This window comes from Panthera uncia, chromosome E3 (assembly GCF_023721935.1).
Source record: "Panthera uncia isolate 11264 chromosome E3, Puncia_PCG_1.0, whole genome shotgun sequence".
Classification (NCBI taxonomy): domain Eukaryota; kingdom Metazoa; phylum Chordata; class Mammalia; order Carnivora; family Felidae; genus Panthera; species Panthera uncia.
In genome coordinates this window covers 19,422,423-19,449,759 of record NC_064815.1, presented here as the reverse complement: position 1 = coordinate 19,449,759, position 27,337 = coordinate 19,422,423, and the positions used below count along the sequence as shown (strand labels likewise).

General features: G+C 39.6%; 1 protein-coding gene across 3 annotated transcripts in view; it reads right to left on the bottom strand.

Moving 5' to 3' along the window:
- Positions 1 to 26,667, bottom strand: part of RABGEF1 (RAB guanine nucleotide exchange factor 1) — a 60,992-nt gene extending 34,325 nt beyond the window's left edge. For 2 of the 3 annotated variants that reach the window (XM_049639188.1, XM_049639189.1), the window contains exons 1-3: positions 26,564 to 26,667; positions 6,426 to 6,614; positions 3,127 to 3,293 (exon numbers count right to left, since the gene is read on the bottom strand). In XM_049639188.1, the coding sequence (XP_049495145.1) occupies positions 3,127 to 3,293; positions 6,426 to 6,604 (346 nt within the window). In that variant the 5' untranslated portion in view covers positions 6,605 to 6,614; positions 26,564 to 26,667. The remainder of the gene's footprint in view (positions 1 to 3,126; positions 3,294 to 6,425; positions 6,615 to 26,563) is intronic. The other variant, XM_049639187.1, reaches the window with a different exon arrangement.
- Between the last annotated feature and the right edge of the window lie 670 nt (positions 26,668 to 27,337).

The following is a 27,337-nucleotide window of genomic DNA, read 5'->3' as shown; positions in this document are numbered from 1 at the left end:
AATGAAGTGAAATAAAGAATACAGAACACAAAAGGTCTATTTTAGTAGAGACTCAATAAATTAAAACCACATTTAGTAATAGGCTAACCTTATCCACATGCAAAGCCCAAATAATCAGTCTGAAATGCAAAGTTCATCTGGCAAAGTTATGTAAGCAGTCTGTGAAACAGAAGATCAAACAGAATCTTCTTTTGTAATACATACACATTAATCTTTTTTCAATACTTTGAGGTCTTTATCCCCATATGCTTTCTACAGACCAGAAACAACTAAAGATTAAAAATCTAAGGTAAGAATCTATCATGTGAAAAGAAGCTAAGAAGTATACTGGCTAAATATTTTTTTTAAATAAAATAACTTGGGATTGTTTCTTTTAAAGTACAAATCATCAGGGTGCCTGGACGGCTCAGTCGGCTAAGCGTCTGAACTCTTGATTTCGGCTCAGGTCATGATCTCACGGTTCGTGAGTTCGAGCCCCTCATCGGGCTCTGCACTTTCAGTGCAGATTCTCTCTCTCCCTCTCTGTTCCTCCCCAACTTGTGCGCTCTCTCGCAAAATAAATAAACTTTAAAAAAAATAATAAAGTACAAATCTTCTTTCATAAAATAATGCACATTTTACACACTCTTAGGATACAATTTTTTTAAAAGTGTCAAGGAGAGTCACTGAATGTGTAGGACTCTTAAGTTCTTCAGTAACAGAAACCTCATTAAATATCTATCCGTAGCTATACATACAGATGTAGATATACATGCACATACATATACTAGAGGTCAAGGGATATAATGGGAAAAAAAATGGAACCAGGAGACTTGAGTTCTCATATATCAACATATTACAGGACCTTGAGTAAGCTGGGCTAATATTTTATGGGCTTTCATACTGTCATTTGTAAAATGAGGCAGTTAGAGCCAATGGCTTTAGAACTTCTTTACTATTTCATCTGCTGTCATAGTTTACCATTTCACTCTATATCATAAATTCATAAGGTTAATGAGACTTTCCCAAAGCAAAAAACAAAATTTAAGCTAAATAGGAATGAATGGTTTTGATCAATACCCTTGAGCTTCTTACTAGTAGAGATTACTCAATCAGAAAAACAATGTGTATTTTTTTTTCTTTTTTAATGTTTATTTATTTCTGAGACAGAGAGAGACAGAGAATGAGAGGGGAGGGGCAGAGAAGAGAGCGAGACAGAATGTGAAGCAGGCTCCAGGCTGTGAGCTGTCAGCACAGAGCCCGACACAGGGCTCGAACTCACAAACCGTGAGATCATGACCTGAGCCAAAGTTGGTCGCTCAACCGACTGAACCACCCAGGTGCCCCAAACAATGTGTATTTTCAACTAGCTAACATTTATTGGAGACTTAGTGTGTCAGGCACTGTGCTGAACTCTTTTAATTGGATCAGCTTGTTTAATTCTGAAGACGTGCCTACAATAGGTATTACTGTCCCTCAGAATAGACAGAGCTTAAAGAAATTAGCTTGCTCAAGGTCACAACAGCTAGTAAATCACAAAGCTGAGATGCAAAAAAGGGTGACTCCAAAGTTTATGCTCTTAACCACCATACTATACTACCTCCTAATAAATAAAGCATGAGTCAAATACGTTCTTCATTTAATCTCTAATAGGTCCTGATTATTCCCATTCTAATTACAATAGAGAAAATTGCTATAGTGACAGCCGACCAAGAAACAATTTCAAATTAATCATGTGAACAGAAAGACTATTTAAAGATTTGCTTTTATTAAAGAGAAGTGCTGTGTTTTTGGTAATAAGCAACCTTTCCTTCTTTTAAAAAAAAATGTTTAATGTTTCTTTATTTTGGGGGCAGGGGGAGGCAGAGAGGGAGGGAGACAGAGAATCCAAAGCAGGCTCCACACTAAGAGAACAAAGCCCAACGCGGGCTTGAACTCACTAACCGTGAGATGACCTGAGCCAAAGTCAGATGCTCAACCGACTAAGCTACCCAGGCACCCCAGCAACCTTTTCTTTTAATAAAACAAACAACGCCATTAAATCTGAAAGACAAGCAAAGTTCTTTTTTTTTTTTTTTAAGTTTATTTATTTTGAGAGGGACAGAGAGAGCACAGAAGGGGCAGAGAGGGAGAGAAAGAGAATCCCAAGCAGGCTCCGCACCGTCAGTGCAGAGCCCAGAGTGGGGCTCGAACACATGAACTGTGAGACTGTGACCTGAGCCAAAGTCTGAGGCTTAACCGACTAAGCCACCCAGGCACTCAAGGCCAGCAAAGATCTTAAGGTGTGATATTATTACTCATTTCCCTGCCTTTAGGCAGACAAAAAACCTCCTGACAATTACCCCAGATGGCAGGGTTTGTCCAAGAGAACATCTCTTCAGATAGCATCAGTCTTGTCTCCATCACCATTTCAAATTTACTGCATAACTCTGATTACCAACATAAAGGTTCAAAGACAAAGCTGACAACAGACATTCTTTCTTGCTTCCAGTTAGGCCACTTCAACTAGCCTGTCTGCTGACTGGTAGAACATGTGTAACTTTAGCAACAATCCTTTTGCGGGGTATATAGCATTTTAAGAAGCGGATGAAAAAGATAATGTACATACAAATCATGCACCAGAAAATGCCTTCTATGGGTTACTTTCACCCCTCCAAGCGCCTAAAGCAAACCTTCTCCTTTATATTCTCTATATATTTCTTCAAGATGCAAGCTGTCTCTCAAACTCTCAGAAAACCTCTTTCTTAGATGAATTTAAGCCTAGAAATAGTCAGTTCTGACAAGATATGGTTAAGTAAGGATATTATACAAAGCAGAATAAGCCAGAATCCAAAAATTAAAGGCATAAAGAATAAAACATCCAAAAAGATAGCCATTTGGATGGGAATAAATTTTATAAACAAAACTACCCATTTCAATTTTCTTCATTCCTCCTATAGAGTAATAAACAGGTTTCTCTAACACACAATGTCCTCCAACCAAAGAGATTTTTGGTTTCATATATTGTGTGACCCTTAAACCCAATTTTGGTTTCAAATATGGGTTGATGTCCACCGAACAACTTACAGAAATTAAAAAGCAGAGCCTACATGCACTGTGGGTCTACTCTGTATCTCATCTGAGCACAGAAGAAAAAAGGAAAATTACCCTTCTTTGATCCAACCCTGGATGAAGCACTGAAGAATTTCTTCACTGTGGTAACCTTGCGGGTCTTCTCATTGGTTTTTTTTTCTTCAAACTTGGAAAATGTAAGGGATTGGGCCCCCTGGCTGCTCTGACTGCTGGCAAAGGCCTCTTCCTCCTCCCGCTGAAGTCTGCAATTCAAGAGAGATTAAGAATGAGCCACACATCCTCCAAGTTTTCCTTGTATCTGAAGCTATTACTCAATGAATTGCAGGGAGATCTTGAATTTTTAGAAATGGAGGCTAAACATATCATATAGGTCTGAAGTGCCTGAATGAAACTATCCCACACACTCCTAGACTTCAAAAGGAACCTTCTCCATAGATCATATTCATTTAACAATATACTAAGGTTACATAAAAGGAACTCTAGTCCTTTTCCCTAACAAGCTCAAGGTTGAAAAGGAAAAAGATAAGTATATAATGTGATAGTTCCTACAGTAGAGTAAAACCTAATTGCTATGAGAACATAGGAAAGAACAACTTAATCTGCTAGAGGAGACAAAGAAGGTTTTACAGTGGTGCTATTTACACCGGTCTTAAGAGGTGAATAGGGTTCCACTGAGTGAAAGGGCATTCCAGGAAGAGGGAACTACAAATGTGAAGGCATATGGTTTCCTTTGCAGATCAAGAGCAGCATAGTCACCGGTGTGACCAGGTGGTTAAGAAACCTTGACTACTGAGCCCATTATAATCCTAGATTTTATCATGTAGTGGGGAACCAAGAAAGACTGTAAATCCAATAAATGACCATCATCAGATCTGTACTTTAAAAAAATAATGCAGGTTGCTATGTGATAACTTGAGGGGCAATAATTAAGAATATATTATACAAAGATTTAAGTGAGAAAATATAGATCTGGAAACTAAGAAAGGATGAAATTCAAGAAACTTCTTTGAGCTGGAATAAATTCTATTTATTGGTCAGATAAGTGGTGTAAAGGAGAAATTAAGAATGACTCCCAAAGAAACGGGAACACTCTTGCACTGTTGGTGGGAATGCAAATTGGTGCAGCCACTCTGGAAAACAGTGTGGAGGTTCCTCAAAAAATTAAAAATAGACCTACCCTATGACCCAGCAATAGCACTGCTAGGAATTTACCCAAGGGATACGGGAGTACTGATGCATAGGGGCACTTGTACCCCAATGTTTATAGCAGCACTTTCAACAATAGCCAAATTATGGAAAGAGCCTAAATGTCCATCACCTGATGAATGGATAAAGAAATTGTGGTTTATATACACAATGGAGTACTACGTGGCAATGAGAAAGAATGAAATTTGGCCCTTTGTAGCAACATGGATGGAACTGGAGAGTGTGATGCTAAGTGAAATAAGCCATACAGAGAAAGACAGATACCATATGGTTTCACTCTTATGTGGATCCTGAGAAACTTAACCGAAACCCGTGGGGGAGGGGAAGGAAAAAAAAAAAAAAAAAAAGAGGTTAGAGTGGAAGAGAGCCAAAGCATAAGAGACTCTTAAAAACTGAGAACAAACTAGGGTTGATGGGGGGTGGGAGGGAGGGGAGGGTGGGTGATGGGTATTGAGGAGGGCACCTTTTGGGATGAGCACTGGGTGTTGTATGGAAACCAATTTGACAATAAACTCCATATATTGGAAAAAAAAAAAAAAAGAATGACTCCCAATATTTTTTAGCTAACTGAATAAAATAGTGATGTCATTAACTGATACAGAAGAAGGGTAGGAGGAAATGTTGGGATTGAGTAAATAAAAGAAAGAAATTTGACCTTGGACCAGGTCCAACGTATTTGAGGTATTTATAATAAATCTAAAGAGCTATCTATAGAACAATGGTTCTATATGTTGAGCCCAGCAGCATCACCTGGGAACTTGCTAGAAATGCAAATTCCCAGACCTCACTCCCACCCTACTAAAGTCAGAGACTCCAAAATGAGGTCCAGTGATCCCTGTTTTGATAAGTGATTCTCATGCTTGTTCAAATTTGAGAAGGAGTGCTGTAATAAAACTCAAGCAAGGTCATAAATGGAAGCAGAAAAAAAAAACCATGAAGTCATAGGTAGAAGTGTTAGTCTGAGAATGGAATAAGGATATACCTCTCTCCGAGACAAAATAGAAGTCAGCATCAAGATAGGAGCACATTTCGCTGTGGAGAGGGGAGAAAGCTGCTTTCTTCATGAAACAGGATCAGCTACTGAGATGTTCAGGAGTGCAGTGGGAAATCTGAGCAAATACTTAATGTTCTATATTTTCTCTTTTGGACCATAGAGTTACTGAAAGCAGTGAGTATGCATTATAATTCTCCAAGTTCACCACAGATGCTAGAAAAGTAGTCACTCAACAAATATGGATGATTAGGTATTAAAAAACTAGCAAAAGATGTCAGAGTTCAGTCCGATGTTCTTTTATGGAGAAGTTTTACTGTTTCTAGAATGTTTTGGCAAGAGATTAACATCATTCATGGCGTTTTATTCATCTCTATACTCACCAGCCATTCCATCTTTTAGTTTTTATCATAATCATATTTCTGGATAATATAAACTACTTTGGACTAACAAATCTCATTTTTAAGAAACAGTTAAATTTCCAAAATGCACACGCTCTATATACAAATCAAAAAAGTTTTTACTATTATGTGTTTATCACCATGGCAGGAGCTATGCTGGATGTATTTTAAGAATGAAAAAACTGAGGGGCGTCTGGGTGGCTCAGTCTGTTGGGCGTCCAACTTCGTCTCAGGTCATGATCTCACAGTCTGTGAGTTTGAGCCCCGCGTCAGGCTCTGTGCTGACAGCTCAGAGCCTGGAGCCTGCTTCAGATTCTGTGTCTCTCTCTCTCTCTGCCCCTCCCCTGCTCATACTCTGTCTCTGACTCAAAAATAAACAAAAATATTAAAAAAAAATTTAAAAAAAAGAATGAAAAAAATGATGCCTGATGAGAGCCATGTGCTTGGTACATCAGCTAGACTACTGCATTTAATGTTCACCATGAAATCTGTGTATCTCCATTCTTCTTCTCTGAGAAGTCTATTTTATCTATCTAAAAGAACTCAGTCTAACACACTCTAAACACAAAATAATTACAAGACAAAGATAAAATGAAGAAATCACTGAAAGCTATTCATTAAATGTTGACTGAGAAGAAGAAGAGAAAAAATTCACTTCTAATACTAAGCTGACTTGCTGATAGCTCACAACAGGGGAGAAAAATGGATTTTGACAATGACTGAGCTATATCTCTAACTGTATCGCTGTTAAACCACCCCTAGGTAAGTCCTTTTACCGCTCTGCCAGTTCCCAATCCTCCTGAATCTGCTTCTGCCTGGCTTTGTGGTACTCTTCCCTCCAGCACTTGGAGCAGAAACCCTGCCAAGCAGGGTTGCCATAGTAACCACATCCTTTCTTGCATAGGAGCTCCGACTGATCCACGTGAATTCCACGGCGTTCAGACTTCAGGCTCATCTTCTTTCTGCTAATCAAGTATAAAAAAGAAAGTGTTGTTGCACTATCATTCTTCTATCAGCACAGGAATTGAGAACAAAAATATGAGCGAGTCCATAATCTTCAAGCTATTAGGGAGGGAAGGAAGGCTGTGAGGGAGGCAAAGAGTTTAAATACAGCAAGTTCCTGGGACACAAGGCTGCCTCAATTGGTAGAGCATGCAACTCTTGATCTTGGGTTTATGGGCTTGAACCCCACACTGGGTGCAGAGATTATTTAAAATAAAAATCTTAAAAAAAAATAAAGCAAACAAGTTCTTGACACAGTCATCCAAAAGAAAACATTTCTTATTTCCCTCTCAATAATACATACAACACTTTAAGAAAGGACTAATATTGGACTAAAGGCCTAAATGTAACACTTGAAACTATAAAACACCTAGAAGAAACCACAGGGAAAAAACTTCATGACATTGGATTTGACAATAATTTCTTGGCTATGACACCAAAAACAGCACAAGCCACAAAAGGAAAACCAGACAAATGTGACTGTATCAAACCTAAAATGTTCTGCATGGAAAAGTAAACAGCCCACAGAGTGAGAAGGCAACCTGTATGGAATGAGAGAAAATATTTGCAAGCCATGTATCTGCTAAGGGATTAATATTCAGAATACATAAAGAATTCCTGTAGCTCAACAACAACAAAAACAAATAATCTAATGAAAAATTAGCAAAGGACTTGCATAGATAATTCTCCAAGGAAGATATACAAATAGCCAACTAACATGTGAAAAGATGCTCAACATCACTAATCAAGGAAATGCACATCGAAACCACAATGAGATACCACTTCACATCCAATAGGATGGCTATGATGAAAAAAAAAGTCAGATAATAACAAGTGTTAGCAAGGATGTGGAGAACTCTCATACAGGGCTGCCTGGAATGTAAAACAGTGCAGCTGCTTTTGGAAACAGTCTGACAGCTCCTCAAGCAATTAAACAGAGAGTTACTATATGACCCAGCAATTCCACTCCAAGGTGTGTGTGTGTGTGTGTGTGTGTGTGTGTGTGTATACACAAAAGAGATGAAAACATATGTGCACACAGAAACTTGTACACAAGTGTTTAAAACATTATCCATAATAGCCAAAAGGGGATGAATGATAAAGAAATTGTAGTATATCGATACAATGGAGTATTTGACCATAAAAAGGAATTAAATACTGATACATGTCACAACACGATCAACCTTGAAAACATTTTGCTAAGTGAAAGAATCCAGTCATAAAAGGCCACGTATTATATAATCCCCTTCATATGAATGTTCATATGGGGAAATCTACAGAGACAGAAAATAGATTACAGTTGTTTAGGACTAAGGGGGAGAGGGTGGGAATAAAGGAGATAACTGAAGAGTATGAGGTTTCTTTTTGAGAGGATGAAAATGTTCTCAAGTTGGATGTCATGATGGTTGCCACTGAACTGTTTAACCTTTAAATGGGTGAATTCTATGGTATGTGAATTATACTTCAATAAAGTTATTTTTAAAATACATATCTTGGAGATCTTGCAGGTTGAGGCCCAGACCACACAATAATGCAAATGTCACAATAAAGTGAGTCAAATAAATTTTTTGGTTTCCCAGTGCATATATAAGTTAGGTTTACACTATACTGTAGTCCATTTAGTGTTCAATTCTAAAAATTAAAAATGCAAATTTGACACTGAGATAAGGTTACAGGTAAATTAGAATATACCAGTTTTATGGATTGGAGAGGAAGGGTGAAAAACAGCAAAGAAACAAAGTCCTAGAAATTGAAGTAGGAGCAACGTTTTTATCAGAGTTTTAGCTATAACAAAGTATAAAACTGTAGGATTTAAGCTTTATGTGGTAAATAACATGGCATTCATATGTAAAATGTTCAGTATCTGAGTGGTAGTTTTACTGATGTATACATAGTTATTTTAATTGTAGACTTACAATTGCTACATTTTATGTACTTAATAAAGTAATTAACATAAAAAATAATAAAAATTAAAATTAAAAATGCTTTATTGCTAAAAAAAAATGCTTTATTGCTAAAAAATGCGAACTACCATCTGCGGTTTCAGTGAATTGTAATCACTGATCATAGATACCATAACAAATAATAATGAAAACGTTCAAAATATTGCCAGAATTACCAGATTTTTGTGACACAGAAACACAGAAGTGAGCAAATGCTGTTGGCAAAATGGCGCGGACAGATTTGCTCAATGCAGGGTTGCCACACAAACCTTCAATTTGTGAAAAAAATGCGGTATCTGTGAAGCTCAATAAAGCAAAGTGCAATAAAGCAAGGTATGCCTGTGAAACTCAACAGAGGAGGGCAGGATGGAAGTCATGGAGATTCAATATTGGCTTTGCAGGTGGAGCGACTATAAGCCAAGGAATGTGGGTGGCTTCTAGAAGCTGAGAATGACCTCAGTCCTATAACCAAAATGAACTAAATTCTGCCAGCATGAGTATGTCTGGAAGCAGATTTTCCCCACAGCCTCTAGAAAAGAGCCCAGGCTGGCTGACTCCTTTATTTTGACCTCTTGAGATCTTTAACAGAATACCCAGCTGAGCCAGGCAGGACTTCTGCCTTAAGAATTTGGGGATAATAAATGGGTATTGTTTTAAGCTGCTAAATTTGTGGCGATTTGTTATGGCAACAACAGAAAACTAACAGGCCTCTTTTCCACATCTCTTTTTGGGAGCCTTTGCACATGTGTTCTAATGCTGCCCAGGGCTGTGTGCCCTGCTGTTCACATGGTGATTATTCTCTCCTACTGTAGGTCTTAGCTTTCACATCGCACTGTCAGGAAGACCTCCCCTGGTTACTCTCTCTAAAGTAGTACCTCCCCCAAATCCCCAACTCTCACCTCCACGCTGGCATTATTGCTCTATATCCTACCTATATTGAACAAGGCAGGGTAAGGAAAGAGTTAACCAAGCAGGCCTGAGTTGCTCAAAAATCGTGCACATTCTCAGAAAGGCCTGCTTATGTACTGGCTCATGGTCAGCTTCTGGGAATGGAAGTCTTTATGTCTTTATGTCATAAGTGTCATTATGTTTTGTATGCTCGGGGCTTTGAACCACACTTTAGACAGTCTGCGCAAATAGTGTGATGTATGGTGAACACCTGCTTTCATTCTGGGGGATCCGGAGTCGCATTAACTGTGGTCATACTGTGAAGGCACTTGTGCCTATGTGACCAAACTTCAATAAAAAGCCTGGAATTCAAGGCATAAGTGAGTTTCCTTAACGGAAAATACCTCACACGCGTTGCTACAATTTGTTGCTGGGGGATCAAATGCACCGCTGGGAGAAGACTCATGAGAAGACTCAGGCCTGGTATCCTCCAAACTCTGCTCAGTGCACTGTTTTCCTTTATTGATCCTGCTTTGTATGCTCTCACCTGGCTATAAAACATCACCAGGAGAACAGGAGTTCTATGAATCCCATCAAATTACCAAACTTGGGGGGAGTGTTGGGGACTAAGGGTATGATTATAAAGGGGTGGCATGAGAGAGCTCTTAGTGGTTACAGAATAGTCCGGTATCTTGACCGTGACACAAAACTGCTATACACACACAAACGACAGATGTCAATTTCTTGGTTCTGAGAGTATACTATAGTTATGTAAAATGTAGCCTTTGGGGAAAACTGGGCAAAGAGTACACAGGGCCTCTCTGTATTATCTTTGCAACTTCCTGTTACTCTGTCATTTCCAATTAGAGAGGTTTAAAAAATTCCACTTAAATTTTAAATGACAACACGTATGACTGAACCACTGTATATGAGACAGTTAAACAGTGATAACTCAGGTTATTTCTAAATATGGAAAACAAAGAGAGCAAGTGAACTGCCAGAAGTGCATGCCATGATTTGAAAGGCTATGTAGTGGTGATGATAGCTCTGTTTCAGTGGGGCAAAGCAGGTACAGTCAACACACCTACATTAGACATCAGAGACATGTAAACAGCATATCCCCTTCGGTTATGGAGAAACATACGGGGATCAACTGCCTGAGACTCCATTCTGTCTTTCCCGCACAGAAAGACCTCTCTCTCCCTAATCAGTGGAGCCATAATCCAGAGGCAAGCTGCCACCACCACTGCACCCAAGAGGAAGGCCAGAGGGACATATCCAGATCCTGTTTGAGCACTGCACTCAAATAAGCAGGCTTTTATTGAGCAACCTGGGCATAAAAAATGCATAATTCAATTGGCCCACTACATTAGAGAAGACAGAGTAAAAATGATCTCTACTGCTGAGACAATGGAGAGCCCTGTGAGTTCTGCCCCCAGGCTAGTATTCAATCTGGGTTGAGGTACACTAAAAAAAAGGACAGAGGAATACAAATCCCAGAGTTAGGTGTGTTCTTCCTTAAGACTCTGCATAAAGCCAGATTGATCCCATAAAATCAGCAAAAACAAAAAAACATTTTGTGGATCTGAGTAGCTTCCCACTATTTTCCTTACGAGAGTCCTACTTCCTGTTCTTGGGTTCAGTGCTATGTTCTCATAGTCCGTTCCTCTAGGCCGCAATTTACAAGAAACTTCCAATCAACTCTACTAAAATGATACACTGTCCTTTGACCTCAGTTAAGAAATAAAACTAATAGCTAAGCTTTTTTCCTGAAATTTGATTTTCTCCACTTATGGAAGTATAAGATGCTTACTCTATAAAACCTGATATATATAGACAAGTAGAAAATAAAGTAGAAAGAAAGTCAAAACATCACCCAGAGACATTCACTATATTCTTGTAGTGCTTTCTCTACTCATCACTCATTTATTTAACAAATAATTATACACTGATTTACACTCTATGACAGGCACTTTACAAAAGTAAAAGTAAAGTTTCCGTCATTTTGGCACCTGCTATGTAGTATATGGGAGATATAACTATATATCTAGAAGGCCTGAAAGAAGAATTTAAAACACTATGAACAATGAGGAAATAATTAATTTTAGAATTATAAAATCACATAAAAATTTGTATTTATGTAAAACAAGCTAAATATGTGTAAATGAAATCTATGGAACTCTTACAATAGTCTAACAATAACAAGTTTGTAAATATAAAAAGAACCCATTCACAATAGTATCAAAATGTAAAACCACCCAGGGGCGCCTGGGTGGCGCAGTCGGGTTAAGCGTCCGACTTCAGCCAGGTCACGATCTCACGGTCCGTGAGTTCGAGCCCCGCATCAGGCTCTGGGCTGATGGCTCGGAGCCTGGAGCCTGTTTCCGATTCTGTGTCTCCCTCTCTCTCTGCCCCTCCCCAGTTCATGCTCTGTCTCTCTCTGTCCCAAAAATAAAATTAAAAAAAAAAAAAAAAAAAAGTAAAACCACCCAGGAAATACTTTAATAGTAAAATTACGTGATTTACAATAAATATTGAGAACTAAAGAAAGCTAAAGTAGTTGGTAAGGTAAGGCATACCAATTTTTACTGAGGAAATTAAATATACAAATGGCAAATGTTTAAAACATTTCAAGTTTACTACGAATGACAATAAAATCTCAAAAGACGTTTTTTTAAAGTTTATTTTATTTAATTATTTTGGGAGAGAGAGAGTGTGCAAGCACATAGGGGAGGGGCAGAGAGAGCGGTAGAGAGGAATCCCAAGCAGTCTCCGCACTGTCAGCATAGAGCCCTATGCGGGGCTCCAACTCATGAACCATGAGATCATGACCCGAGCCAAAATCAAGAGTCAGACACTTAACTGACTTAATCGCACCTTACGAAACTTTTAAAGGACTAAGGGCTATTTAAGCTTAAAAACTGAAGCAAAATTTTAAAAAGAAAAAGATTCAAATACACAAATTTAAACTTCTATCTAGTTTTTAAAAGGCCCACTTAGAAAATGGAAAGGCAAGGGCACCTGGGTGGCTCAGTCTGTTAAGCGTCCAACTCTTGATTTTAGCTTAGGTCATGGCCTCACAGTTCGTGAGATTGAGCCCGACACTGGGCTCTGTGCTGACAGCGCAGAGCCTGCTTGCGATTCTCTTTTCCTTCTCTCTCTCTCTCTCTCAAAATAAATATTTAAAAAAAGAAAATAGGCGGGGCGCCTGGGTGGCGCAGTCGGTTAAGCGTCCGACTTCAGCCAGGTCACGATCTCACGGTCCGTGAGTTCGAGCCCCGCATCGGGCTCTGGGCTGATGGCTCGGAGCCTGGAGCCTGTTTCCGATTCTGTGTCTCCCTCTCTCTCTGTCCCTCCCCCGTTCATGCTCTGTCTCTCTCTGTCCCAAAAATAAAATAAACGTTGAAAAAAAAAAAAAAAAAAAAAAAAAAAGAAAATAGGCAAATATTTTAAGAAAATAGGACAATGAAGTATTTTATCATATTTAAAATTATATGAATAAAAAGAAACTCTAAATTTCTGATATGCAGGATAAGGATACGAGTAGACCAATCACAAAACATGAAAAGCTTCTGAGAAACAGAAACAGAATGTCAAAGGGCTTCTGCATTTTATTTTTATTTATTTTTATTAAAGTTTATTTATTTTTGAGAAAGAGAGAGAGAGAGACAGAGAGAATCCCACGCAGGCTCCACGTTCAGCATGGAGCCTGATGTGGGGCTTGATCCCACACCGTGAGGTTGAAATCAAGAGTTTAATGCTCAACCAACTGAGCCACCCAGGAGCCTGTGAAGATTTCTGCATTTAAAATTTTGATATATACTACCAAAGTGGCTTCACAAAATGACTGTGTCTATCTACAGTCCCACCTATTGTGTATTAGAGAATCTACTTTCCTGGAAACTCATAAATAAATACTATATTACTAATCTTTATTTTGTCCATCTGAAAGGCAAAAAAATAAATCATTTCTTGTTTTAATATGTGCTTCCTAAACCATGTTTAATATTTACTGGTCATTAGCATACCTTCTTTGAAGAATTTAACCATTTGTGTTTTTTGCTCATTTTTCTGTGTCATCTTTTTTCCTTTATTTTCAGTCGAAGTATAGGTGACATATAATCTTTTTTTTCTCTTTATAAGTGCTCTTTTTATGTCATCTTTTAGTCCGTCACTTTATGTTATGAAGACACCACTGTTTTAATCAAAGAGTTAATATTTCAAATCTATATCCAAGTTTCACTAACTTTCGTATCATTAAATACATTGCTTCCAAAATGAATGTAAATACCACACAGAGAAGCAGTGGCACAGTTCCAATGTTAAATACAACAAAACAAAGCATCCAAACACTAGCCTGCCCAAATAATTCCAAGTGGTAATCAAACCCATGAAATATAATGTAGAGTTTATACTGCTGGAATGAGCAAAGCTGGCAGAGCAGCATTCTTACAGAATGAGTTCTTGACAACAATCTTCTATTGTATTAAGTCGCACCCTCTCCAGATAAGTGAAATTACGATTCCAATCTGAGCATGCCACTGCCCAGGCTAACAACTCAAACTTGCACACCAAATAAACTGGCTGCTCTGGTCTACTTCCTTCTATGCTCCATCCTCTCTTCCATGGCAGCAGCCGATTCCCCAAAAGGCGAGTTTACTCGATAAGTAAATGACCAAACATTCTCTGGCTTAACTCTACTCAAACTAGCAACAAACTGCAACACATAACATGCTTTCAACCACTAACAGCTTTGTTTTTTCTCAAAGTTCGATCTCAGTTTAGCTTTGCTGCAGCCATTTCACCCTCAGCCATTTGCTGTGGCTGAGCAAAGTGATACACACACATATATCATAAGAGAAATACAAAAAGCAACTAACTGCCTGGATGGAAAATGCATTTATTCAGATTTATTAGCCAGCGCAATGAATTATATATCTGTATTATGTTCTAAGCCTCCGAGAAGTGTCTTGTGTGTAATAAAAATTTAATCCAATTAATCTGCAGAAATTTTCAAAAGCTAAAACCATACTGTCTGTTGTGGGTTAAATTGTGTCCCCAAAAAAGGTTGAATTCAATACTGTGAATGAAACCTGATTTGGAAATAAGCAGATGTAATTACAGAATAAGATCATACTGATTTAGGGTGGTCCCTAAATCCAATAACTGGTGTCCTTACAAAAAGGCCCTGAAAGACACACACACATACACACAGAGGCCACATGGCCTCAGAGGCAGAGATCGCAGTGATGTGGCTGCAAGCCAAGGAACTATAAGACAACCAGCCAGCATCTCCAGCCTTCAGAGACAACACGGCCCTGCTGACACCTTGGTTTTAGATTTCTAGCCTCCAGAATGATGAGAGAATAAATTTTTGTTGTTTTAAGCCACCCCATTTGTTTATAGCAGTCCTAGGAAACTATAAAAATCATCCAGTAAGAATTGTAAACTGTAATCGTAAACAAATAATTGAAAGAAATGAGGTTTCCACAAGTTAACAGAGAACTACGCGTTCACAGCATCACTTGCTCTTTATCAACTGGATAATCACATCTCCCTCCCAGTTCATGAGAACAGTCCTGGCTTATGCCTGTTGTCCTAGCGAAAAGGCATCCATTTGATTCTCAAAAGTCATCTGCTCTGGATGATAAATTACACTGTCATCTTATTTATGAACAAGCCTAGAAAACCCTCCTGTAGTCCACCTTCAAATTCCATCCTGTTCAAATAGCATCTGACTCCCTTTTGCCCACTGACAGATTAATTCTATCCCTCTGGTTCTTACAGCATTTTATATATATAGCTATTATAATACACTCTATTACAATAACTTGCTTATGTGGCCATTCCACATACACAGACACAGCATAGCACTGTTCTGCCAGGAACAGAGTGAATAATCCATACATAGTTCCTAAATTTATTAAATTATTTATTCAGAAGACCAACAAAGTACCTGCATAGACCATTTTCTTTCACTTCTGTCCCATGTACACTCTCCAGGGCCCACTGCAGGTAAGAGTCGAAAATTAAACAGCAAAATGACTAACTTACAAAGCAGGTGTTCTCAAATCTTAGCATGCATCAGTAGCACCTGGAGGACTTGTTAAGGCACCGAGTACTTCCTGGCTCCCGACCCCCAGTTTCTGATTCAGGAGGTCAGGGGTAGGGCCAGAGAATCTACATTCCTAAGAAGTTCCCAGGTGATGTGGCTAAGGATTACTCTTGGAGAACCACTGTGATAAAGTAAGCATAACAATTATTAATAGATTAATTTCTTCTCGTGATTTCATTACTAGTGGGAGGATTTATTTTCTGAATACGATGGAGTAGCTTGTGGCAGACCAACACTCCTACTGAGAATGAAAAAAGCTAGATACATTTTTTAAATCAATGTTTAAAGGCATCAAAAAACAGATGAAGCAATCAAGACTAGAAGCCTCTGGATTCTGGAAAAAGAGAAGAATGGTAGAGAAACAAAGTGACATTCTGTGGCCACTTTTTCACCAAGTACGTTTGCTGATTTTGGGGCAAAAGGCTAAGAATCCAGACTACAGACAGAGGAACCATGAGAGCTTTTGGAAGAGATGAAACAAAGGCAAGAATCAAGGAGCCAAAATCCCAGGGAAAGTGGAGAGTCAAAGAGCCAGAAAGGTCTAACACAAGGCTGGTTTTTCCCTAAGGACATTTACCAAGTTCTGCAGCTGCACAGAGAGGACTTCAAAACAAAACTGAAAACGTCTGAAAATCAAAAGTGGAATTTTCAGGGGAGCCCAGCTGGCTCAGTTGGTAGAGCATGCAACTCTTGATTTGGGGTTGTAAGTTCGAGCCCCACGTTGGGTGTAGAGATTACTTAAAAATAAAATCTTTAAAGAAAAAAAAGAGTGGAATTTTCAGTAATCTCACTGTTCTCAAGAGACAAAGATTACAGCATAGAAACCACCAGGGGAAGAGATGCCTGTGAATTCACTAAACTATCAGTTGGAAGCCCCAGATGGTAGTGGTAAAGGCAAACCAGAAGGAAACCTAGCCTTATCAACCCATCAACACAATCTCAACCATTAGCTCAGTCCCTAAAAGGATTAGATGATAAGTCCCTACTCTACCTGGCTAGCAAAAGGGAGGAGACATTTCCTCTCTAAAACAATAGCACTGAGGTGCCTGGGTGGCTCAGTTGGCGAAGTGACCAGCTCTTGATTTCTGTACCAATGGCACACAGCCTGCTTGGGATGTGCTCTCTCTCTCTCTCTCTCAAAAATAAGTAAATAAACTTAAAAAAAAAAAAAAAGAACAGCATCATCTGGAGCTTCATTTTATTCACAACACCCAGCATTTACCTAACTAAAAGCCAAAAAGAAAAAAACAGATGCTCAGATGATCCAGACAATGGAGTTAACAGAAAGACTTTTTATTTTATTTTAATTTTTTAGAGACAGAAAGAAATCCCAGGAGGGGGAGGGGAGAGAGGGAGAGAAGGAGAGAGGAACAAGGAGAGAGGGAGACAGGGAGACAGGAAAAGAGGGAGAGAGGGAGAGATGCAGAGAGAGAGAGGGAGCAAGGGAGAAGCAGGGCACAAGCTTACCTGATGCAGGACTCAAACTCATGAACCACGAGATCATGACCTGAGCTGAAGCTGGATGTTTAACCGACTGAGCCAACCCAGGCGCCCCAAAAGAAAGACTTTTAGGAGCACCTGCGTTGGCTCAGTTGGCTAAGTGTCCAACTTCAGTTCAGGTCATGATCTCACTGTTTGTGAGTTCAAGTCCTGCATAGGGCTCTGTGCTGACAGCTCAGAGCCTGGAGCCTGTTTCAGATTCTGTCTCTGTCTCTCTCTAGCTCTCCCCCTCCCCGCTCATGCTCTGTCTCTCTCTCTCGCTCTCTCTCAAAAAATAAAATAAATTAAAAAAAAGAAAGACTTTTAAATAATGATAGCTATTTAAATTCCCTATTTAAAAATATAGGTAAAAAATAAATTTAAAATAGGTGAAAAAAGGAGGGTAAGAACATACTTTAAAAATGAAGAATTTCAACTGAGAATTGTAATCTATAAGAATTGAACTGAAATGCTAGATCTGAAAAGTATAATAACTAAAATTAAAAATTCAAAAGGTAGATTTAACAACAGACCAGGCCTAGTAGATGAGAGGATTAGAAACTGGAACCCAAGTCAATAAAATACATCCATACAGAAGCAGAGAGAAAAACTACTAGGAAACACAGGGGCAGGAGGAGGGCAGTGTAAAGAAAATGAGGAACACTGGGGCGCCTGGGTGGCACAGTCGGTTAAGCCTCCGACTTCAGCCAGGTCACGATCTCGCTGTCCGTGAGTTCGAGCCCCGCGTCGGGCTCTGGGCTGATGGCTCAGAGCCTGGAGCCTGTTTCCGATTCTGTGTCTCCCTCTCTCTCTGCCCCTCCCCCGTTCATGCTCTGTCTCTCTCTGTCCCAAAAATAAATAAAAAACATTGAAAAAAAAAAAAAAAAAAAAAAGAAAATGAGGAACACTGTGGAAAAGTCTACCAAATATGTAACTGGAGTCCCTCAAAAGAAGAGGAAAGAATGAATAAGACAGAACCAATATTAAAAGCAAGAACCAGGGCACCTGGGTGGCTCAGTCAGTCGACTGTCCAATTCTTGATTTCGGCTCAGGTCATGATCTCATGGGTTCACGAATCAAGCCCCTCGTCAGGCTCCGTGCTGAGTGTGGAGCCTGCTTAAGATTCTCTCTCCCCCTCTGCCCTTCTCGTCTGCTCCCACATGTGCTCTCTCTCTTTAAAACAAAATTAAAAAAATAAATAAAAGGAAAGAATGAGAATTTCAAAATTGATGAAAAGACAACCCACAAATCCAAGAAATTCTGGGAACCTAAAAGCAGAAAGACAGACAGACAGACAGACACACACACACACACACACACACACACACACACACACACACACAGATATAGCATAAAATGTTGATAATCAAAAACAAAGAGAAACTTTTTAAAGTAACCAGTGGGAAAGAAGCACATTGCTTTCATAGGTGCAACAATAAAACTAACAGCTAAATTCTCAAAGAAACCATAAAAGCCATAAGACAACAGAATGACCTCTTAAAAGTGCTGTAAAAAGAAAATGCCCACCTAGAATGTGGTGCTCAGTGACTATTTCCTTTAAAAATAAAGGCAGAATAAGACATTTACAGACAAACAAAAACTGAAACAATTCATTATGGGCCCACTTGCATTAGAAGAAATACCAGAGGGAACTCTTCAAATGGGAAGAAAAATTAGCCTATCCCAAAGAGAAACACAGAAATACATACAGGAAGGGACGAAGAGTAATGGAAACAGTAAATATGTAAGTAAATCCACACAAATACTGATTATATAATGCAACAAAGCAGGAAAACGCCAAACTGAGTTAGTACCTAAAGCTCTAGCATTACTGGAGAAGTGATAAAAGTTATAATTTGTATTAGACTGCAGTAAGTCAAGGGTATATATTACAATTGCTAGTATAATCACAAAAAGAATAGCGAAAGAATGTGTAACTAAGCAATTACTATAGGGAAAATATTAAATAATTAAATAATAAATAATCCAAGAGGGGCGCCTGGGTGGCTCAGTCGGTTGAGCCTCCGACTTTGGCTCAGGTCATGATCTCACTGTTCGTGAGTTCGAGCCTTCCGTCGGGCTCTGTGCTGACAGCTCAGAGCCTGGAGCCTGCTTTGGATTCTGTGTCTCCCTTTCTCATCTGCTCCTCCCCTGCTTGCACTCTGTCTCTCTCTCTCTCTAAAATAAATAAGCATTAAAAAAATTAAAAAAAAAAATAATCCAAGAGATGGCAAGAAAAAAGGAAAAGGGAACAAAACTGGTGAGTCAAAAAGAAAACTTACCAAAAGATGGCAGATCTAACACGAAATATAGTGACAATCGCATTACATGAAAATGGACTAAATATGCTAATTTAAATACTAAAAGAGACTAAAGAAAAAAAACCTAAATTCAATCATCACGATGCTTTCAAGGACAAAACTAAAAAAAACAGAAATTATAAGGACGGAAGAATATACAGCATGCAACATTTACCAAAAGAAAGCTAGTAAAGCTATACTGATATACAAAGTGGACTTGAAGGCAAAAAGCACTACTAATGATTAAAAGATAACAGTGCTAATCCACCAAGAAAATTCTAATGTAAGCAAAGTGGTTAGAAATTAGTAATCACTGGGAGCTAAGAAGCATACTCTTACCAACGACCTTGAAGGCCAATGCAAAACAACTGCTGCAACCAACTCTTTTTAGAAAAATCTATGGCAGCTCAAAGGGTAGAACTACACATTAATATAGAGCATAAATACCAGACTTCTTGGCAATACGATAAAACTCACACAGGGGCCCCTGGGTGGCTCAGTCGGTTGAGGATCCAACTTTGGCTCAGGTTGTGATCTCATGGGTTCAAGCCCCACACCAGGCTCTCTGCTGTCAGTGCAGAGCCTGCTTCAGATTCTCTGTCCCCCTCTCTCTTTGCCCCTTCCCCACCTGCGCACGCTCGCTCGCACATTCTCTCTCCAAAAAAATGAAAAACAAACCTCATGCATATACCTTATGTGAATTCTGAAATGCTTAAACTAGTAAACAGTTTTTTTACCACAAAATAAAAGGTAGACAGTTTTACAAACAAACATTAATAAAGATCAGAAGATATTCTGGGGTAATAAAATGTTTACTAGACTGAGTAGTTTGATAAGGTTCATATCTATAAAATTCATATCTATAAAAACTAGACTTCCTGAAATTAAACCCTCAGAAAAAGGAAAAAACAAAACTTAAAAAAAAAAAAAAAAAAACACCTCAGATTCTTCTTCTCCAAATATAGCTCAAGTGTTGATTGAAGCATGAAACTGAAATCTTTGCATTATACTTACCTAAATGGCAGACTCACCATCATAACAATTAGTGGTTTTGTTTGGGGCTGGAACTGGCTAGGCCTAGAATCCAACCTCCTGATTAGCTTTTCTGTTAGAATCTAAGAACTTTAAACTTCAAAAGATCTCAGCTTATTTCTCAAGCCCTATTTTATTTACATATAAATAAAATAGTAAGCTGAGATTTTTATTTTCTAACTTATTTATTCAATTACTAGACCAAAGTACTAGAAAGACAAAAATTTTCTTCCCTCTCCTCCCTCCCTCTCTCTTTCTTTTTTGGTAGCCCATACAGGGATTGACAAGATCTTCTTCAAAGAAATAGCCCATAACTTCTTATGGGTAACAACAAAAAGTATCTGCAATTTTGTTCTCAAGTATGTCCAAGAACAAAAGTAGGCTCTTTGGAGAAAGTTGTGTCCACATATAGTTGATATTCAAAGAACATCAGCAGTTAGCACAAGGTATGAAAACACTTTGCCATCTGCTTATTCCTCATAAGTGATACTTAAGATGTGTCCACCCATGACTACACAACATTCAAAGCCCTAGAGTAATAATAACATCTATATACACTTACCACACCACGAGAACAACTGCAATGGCTAATTAATTAATATAAAGATATAATCCATCTTGCTAAGTAGAAGCCAAGGATATTACTTCCGGAGACACTAATTATAATGGATTTTAGACATTTTATTTCATCAGCCTACAGTTTTATTTTTTCTTTTCACATTTTTTATTTGCATTCTTCTTATAATATCCTATTCAAAACTGTGGTCACTAGCCCAACTTATTTTTCAGGAACATGTTTAAAAAACAATGTCAAAAGTGATATGGAAATGCAATTAAGGAACCATTAAGTTACATAACTACATTTAGGCAACAACAGTTCCACCCATTGTTTACTGATGAAAGGTGAATAAGGATGTTCTCTATTCTCTAGTTTCAGAGGCTAGGTCACAATTTACAATATACTATAGGAACTGTATTCTAATACTTCAAACAAAACAAAACAATCTGGAATTACCTGAAACAGCTACATATGAAAATGCACAATAAATGATGGTTTACTTATCTGTACAACTCTAATGCAATACAATTCCTAACAGAACAAAATGAGAGTTAAGAACACATACACCTAGTAATGGCATTACAAAACTATAACCTAAGTTCATCTCAAATCACAGCAGTGAGATCACCAGCTTAAGCTTTACTCTAAAATTTAAATACAAATCTCTTTTCCTAGAATGGTCCACTATCTTTATAAATATCATTGTGACTTTCCTGATCTTGAGATAAATTCAAAGCAGACACAAAGAAAAAATATATGCATTTGAGATGCAAACAAACACATAAAATAATATCGCCACTCTGCCAATCCCGATCGATGCTTAGAAGACTCCCCACTCCCCAGCTTTACAAAGTACAGCCAAATGACTTGAAGTTGTACCTCCCTGACCATTATTTGGATAGGAAGATCCTGTGAAAGGCCTTTTTGTAATGGTGGGTTCCAATACTTGCCAATGTGCTTACCTCTATTAACTGTATATGTCTGTTCCCACCTTGGGAGCTCATGGTCCAGTCTGCTGCAGGTTAATATAAAGTCATGGTTAGGTGCAGACCACTGAGTTAGTCGGACTACCTGAGTTCAAATCTCCATCACCTCTTGTATGACCTGAAACAAGTTACTACTCTGAACCACATTTCTTTATATTTTTAAGAAGGAGGGTGAAGGGAAAGGACAACATTGAGATAAGGCATGTCAAGGGCTTATTACTTGCACAGTGCCTGGCCCATGCTAGCACTTGATAAATTTGAACTCTATGCTGGAGCTAACACCCCAAATCTACTTCCAGAAATGAATCTTAGGTCTGTGTCTGGTATTCCTTAAGTCCATCTGTATGTGGAGGTGAGGTGACTTTCATTTAAGTATTCGTCCTTGTCAGACTCCTCCATTTTCACGCTCCCCATGAAAAATATGGTTCTGTGATTAGACAACATAAAACGACAACATAAAAAATAAATGTACTTGCGGGACTTGTCAGGAAGCACAAACTCAAATCCCTGATTTGCTGATAACTTTATAACAAAAAGCTCCATTGAGAAACAAAATATTTATGGAAGAGAACCTAAAGAATGTACAGTCCCCATCTACTTATCTAGAGCATCTAAAACAGATCCTTAAATTAAATCACTGTAGAAATCTACATACTTAGATCACATTATTTTGCCAGCACCAGAACTGCTTTTACTGAATTATGTTTTGTCATCAACCTACACAATGAGGCAACAAAGAATTTTAATTAAAAAACAAAGTAAAACGAGGGCGCCTGGGTGGCTCAGTCAGTTAAGCATCTGACTTCGGCTCAGGTCATGATCTTGTGGTTCCTGAGTTCAAGCCCCATATTGGGCTCTGTGCTGACGGTTCAGAGCCTGGAGCCTGCTTTGGATCCTGTGTCTCCCTCTCTGCCTCGCTCCCACTCGCGCTCTGTGTCTGTCTGTCTCTGTCTCTCAAAAATAAGACATTAAAAAAAAATTAAAAAAAAAAAGTAAAACACAATTCAGCCCTTTGAAATGCATGCTGTTATTTACTTAAGGATGTAGCTAAGAAATCTGTCAATACAAGGAGTCTGGGAATCCAAAGAGAAACTGGTCTTTTATCTTATGATCATTGAATTATACAACTGATTATATCGCTTTCTGAATAGGCTACTAAAAGGCAGAGTCAAATTTGTAGCCCTCTAACAAATACTCAAGATTTCAGTCCAAGTACCTTGTGCACATATCTCATTCCATCTCAATGAAGATCTTACAGACTTCAGTTTTCATCTTAATTTTTCTCCCTCCGTGCTAAATTCATCAGCTCCTTATTTCTGTATGTTCTCAATAACATGTTGTATCTTTGTAAGTAATTATGAATCCTTTCTGGAACACGATGTGATATAAGTAAATGACATGCTCCATTTAAAAAACATTACAGCACAATAAGATACTTTCTTCCAGTAATAAGCATTTTATGAGTTCAATTTCTAAAGGCATTACCTTTTTTTTGTGCTCCAAAAAAGAAAGAAAGAAAGAAAGAAAGAAAGAAAGAAAGAAAGAAATATTGCAAATACTGTGTCTAAAATTAGGAAATTCTAACAACAGGAACTACAAAAATAAAACTTTCATTATGTATTTTTAACTTTGAAGCACACAGAAAATTACAAATATATCTCATGTAAAAATCCCCCCAAAGTCATGTTTAATTTTAAAACACAGACCAAATCACCATAAATGCAATTTCAATGATTTATTCTGAATAAAGGGAACTAGAGAGATTAGCTTCAAAGATGATTCAAAAGGAGGAGCTTCAATTCCTTCTGTGCTGCCCTGTGCCTGGCACAGAGGATGCTGCCAACCATACCTTAAGGTGAGACCACACAGAATTCAGGGCCCCAAAGACTCCTGCTACACTCCTGCTTTAGGCATTGTGCTACAGCCCTCTTTCAGGGATTTTAGCAATCTCCTTGATGTCATTTGAGGAAAATAAAAAGCTTAAGACTCTTAGTGTGTGCAATTTAACCCATTCATGAACTCATACTCTGATCATAACTTCTGACTTCTAACCACGTACTTATCTAACTGATGATAATTACAGTTCTTTGCCCTCCTAGTGACCATAAACAAGGAAGCTATGCTACCAGAAACATGAAAAAAGGTTCTACTGTACAATAAAAATTATACTTTCTACCCCACCAATAGGAACTTCATCAAACACAGGAATCTCACAGGGTAACTTGGCAGCCGCATCATAAGAGTACAGCTTTTTCTTAAAAGCATTTTAGGAGCTTTATTTAAATATCAAGCAAATAAAATATAAGTTACATAATATCAAGTGGGATGAAGGTAAGTCCACTGTTGTTTCTCCTGTTTATCCGATGATACTCTAAATTATTTCCAATCATAACAGTCATATGAAATATACATAATGTTTCGACGACGCTTTATGACAAAAATAAGCATTTAATAAGACTTTCAAAATGTTTGACTTCTGCTGTGAAACTCTTGCTTTTAGTGTGAGAACTTTATTTACGGGTTAAGAAAGCCACTTAACAGCATTTGTATTCTGAATCACAGAATAGACAGGTGTGTCACATAGCTTTCTTCTCCATTTTAGGGATAAGTCATCTCTGCTACAGATGTATACTTTGCAAACAATAAAAACACACGTGCCAAAAATTAAATTCATAGTCAAGATTAAATTCTGTCTCCAAAGATTGACACAAGTAAATGAAACAAGATCTTAGTTCTTCTCTATGTAGATATTAAAATAAGTACTGATCATTTTTTTCCCCACTGGAAACCAACATCAGAAATCAATGAATTCTCATCAAGTTAACAAGTACTCATAGAACACTTGTGAATGCCCAGCTCGGACTGAGAATGCAAACAGATAGAAGGAGAATTCCTGTTTATAGAAGCTTACAAATTAGCAGGGTCGGACACTTTTTACACAATGAAACAACTAGCAAATGAGCATACAACTCAGTTCAAACATTTAATGAGCACATAATCAAGCACCACATTGGGCCCACACAGTCTTCATCAGCCAAATAGCAGCAGTCTGTGTGTGTGTGTGTGTGTGTGTGTGTGTGTGTGTGTGTGTAAGATCTACCTAAAATTCCATTTTAATCATGAAAAGACCCTCCTTAAAACCCTTCCTCGGTTTTGTCGTTATCAGCTCCTGAATCTCTGCCCTGCACTTTTTTACTTTTCAAAAACCATCTCCTAGTAGTTAGTTATTGGCCTATTCTCCTGTTACTTGTCCCCCCCCCACATTCCAACCAATCCCTAAAATTCCCACCCAACCTTGTTAGTTTCAAAGTTCTCGTGCTTCAAGATACTTCCATAAAATATTCCCTGATTATCTTTCTTCACCCTCCAGACCCTGCAGTGTCCCTCCTCACGCTCTATCTTAGCTCTATTTACCACACCGTATTGAAAGTATCTTTATTGTCCTTCTCTAACGTCTAGAGAGAAGAAACATGATTGCTTGGAAGATCGGTGAAATTTCAAATCCTGAACTCGGTTTAATCTTCCGCACAACAACCAGTAACTCTTACAAAGTAACATTATTTGTCATTAAATGGACTAACAATACAATCAAATCTTACCCGTCCGGCAAACTTTCTTGTTTTAACTATTTTACATTAACAGGCTTTTTTAAAAAGCAGTTTCAAGTTTACAGGAAAAAAAAGTACAACTATTTTTTAATCTCACAAACAAAAGTAAAAGTCTTCATATTCAAAAAACGACTCCCCTGGTGATGCTGTCAACTCGTCTTGACAATTTTCACATCTAATCTAAAGGGTAAAAGGAGCCCATCAGAGCCCACTGACACACTTCCCAACGACAGGACTTGGTCACCAGCGCTGAGGCACCACCAGATGTCTATGACCTACTCTCTAAAGCAGCTGAGTCCCTCCCTCCCTGTGACTAAACTTCCGTGATGGGCATCACCTCTGCTCTCCTCTAAACCAGTTCTGCTCCTAACTCCAGGCCCACAACTTCCCCCTCAACCACGGCGCGAGAGTTAGGACCGGTGTTCAAGTCCCCGCATCACCAAAGACTGCACCCTCCCGGCTCCGGGACCTTTCCTCCCCAAGAACGACGCGGGTTCTTGAAGCCCCGGAGCCCCTGCCAAGGCCGGGCTGCTCTCTGGGTCTGAGCCGCCAACCCGGACGGACCCCCGAGGGACCCAGGGCACGAGCCGACGGGTCGCCACCACAGGTGTCCCCTCCAACTGCACGGGCTGGACAGTGAAGAGGAAGCCGGCCAAAAGGAAGCCATCCCGCGAGGGGTGGACGGGTGGCAGGAGGCGGCCAGGAAATGACAAGCGTCTGTCCGTCGGAGTTGGGCCGGGCCGTACAGAACTTGGCGACGAACGCTTGCAAGGGGGAGGCTCAGCACGACGAGGACTAAGGCGGCCGGCGACCGCCTGGGGCCGGTCAGGGCCGCGCCGCGGGGCCCCGGGCTGGGACCGACGGCGGCTGGAAGCACCGAAGCGAAACGGCCCCGGCCGGGTAGACGGCACGGGCGAATGACCCAGCAGCCTCCGCCCGGACGGCGCCGCCGCCCCGCCGCCCAGAGCCGAGATCCTGGGCCCCCGTCCTACTGCTCCGTACCTGGCCTGCGGCTCCACTGGCGTCGGGCCGCCGCTCTCCGCGGGTAGCTCTAGTGGGTCCCGGCTCCGCCAGTCCACAACCCGCCCTCTCGCCGGCCCTCCCTCCCTCACGCCCCGCCCCCGGCGCCGCGAGCGCTCGTCACGCACGCACAGACGTCATTTCCGGGTCCTGGGGCGCGGAGTGGGAGGGTGCTGTTGCGGGTCCTCTCGGAATCCGCGCTGGGTGGCGCGAGCCGGAGGCGGGGGTGACTGACAGCACCCGCAGTGTCGGAGGTCTAGGAGAAGAGGGCGGCCTCCAGGCTAGCCCTGCAGTGCCGACCTGCAGCGTTCAGGAGCCGACGGAGCAGCCGGTGTGCCCTGTCTTCTTCAGAGCCTGCTTCCTGCGGTGCTGTCGGGCCCTGGGCCACTGTAGCAGCATGGAATGGGAGACGGAGGCCGCTTGAAAAGCCAATGAATCCTACCTATCACATTATGGATGTCAGGAATTTTGGTGTTCGAATTAAAGGACCTTAAAGAGATTGGTTGACCTAAAAGCCGTTTTTACAGCTAAACATAATTGAGACCCACGAGGTTAAATAATCGTTAGCTAGTATTAATGGTCGAGTCTTAAACGGAATCCAGTTCCCGTGATTACCATTTCAGGAATGTTGGAAACAGCAGCTGCCTCTGTATCCTGGGTGCCATCCACGGCATAAAGTGCCGCCACAACAGAGAAAAAACGAAACTATACTGGATCTGGAAGGTAGACCTGAGTTGAAATCCCAGCTTTGCTAAC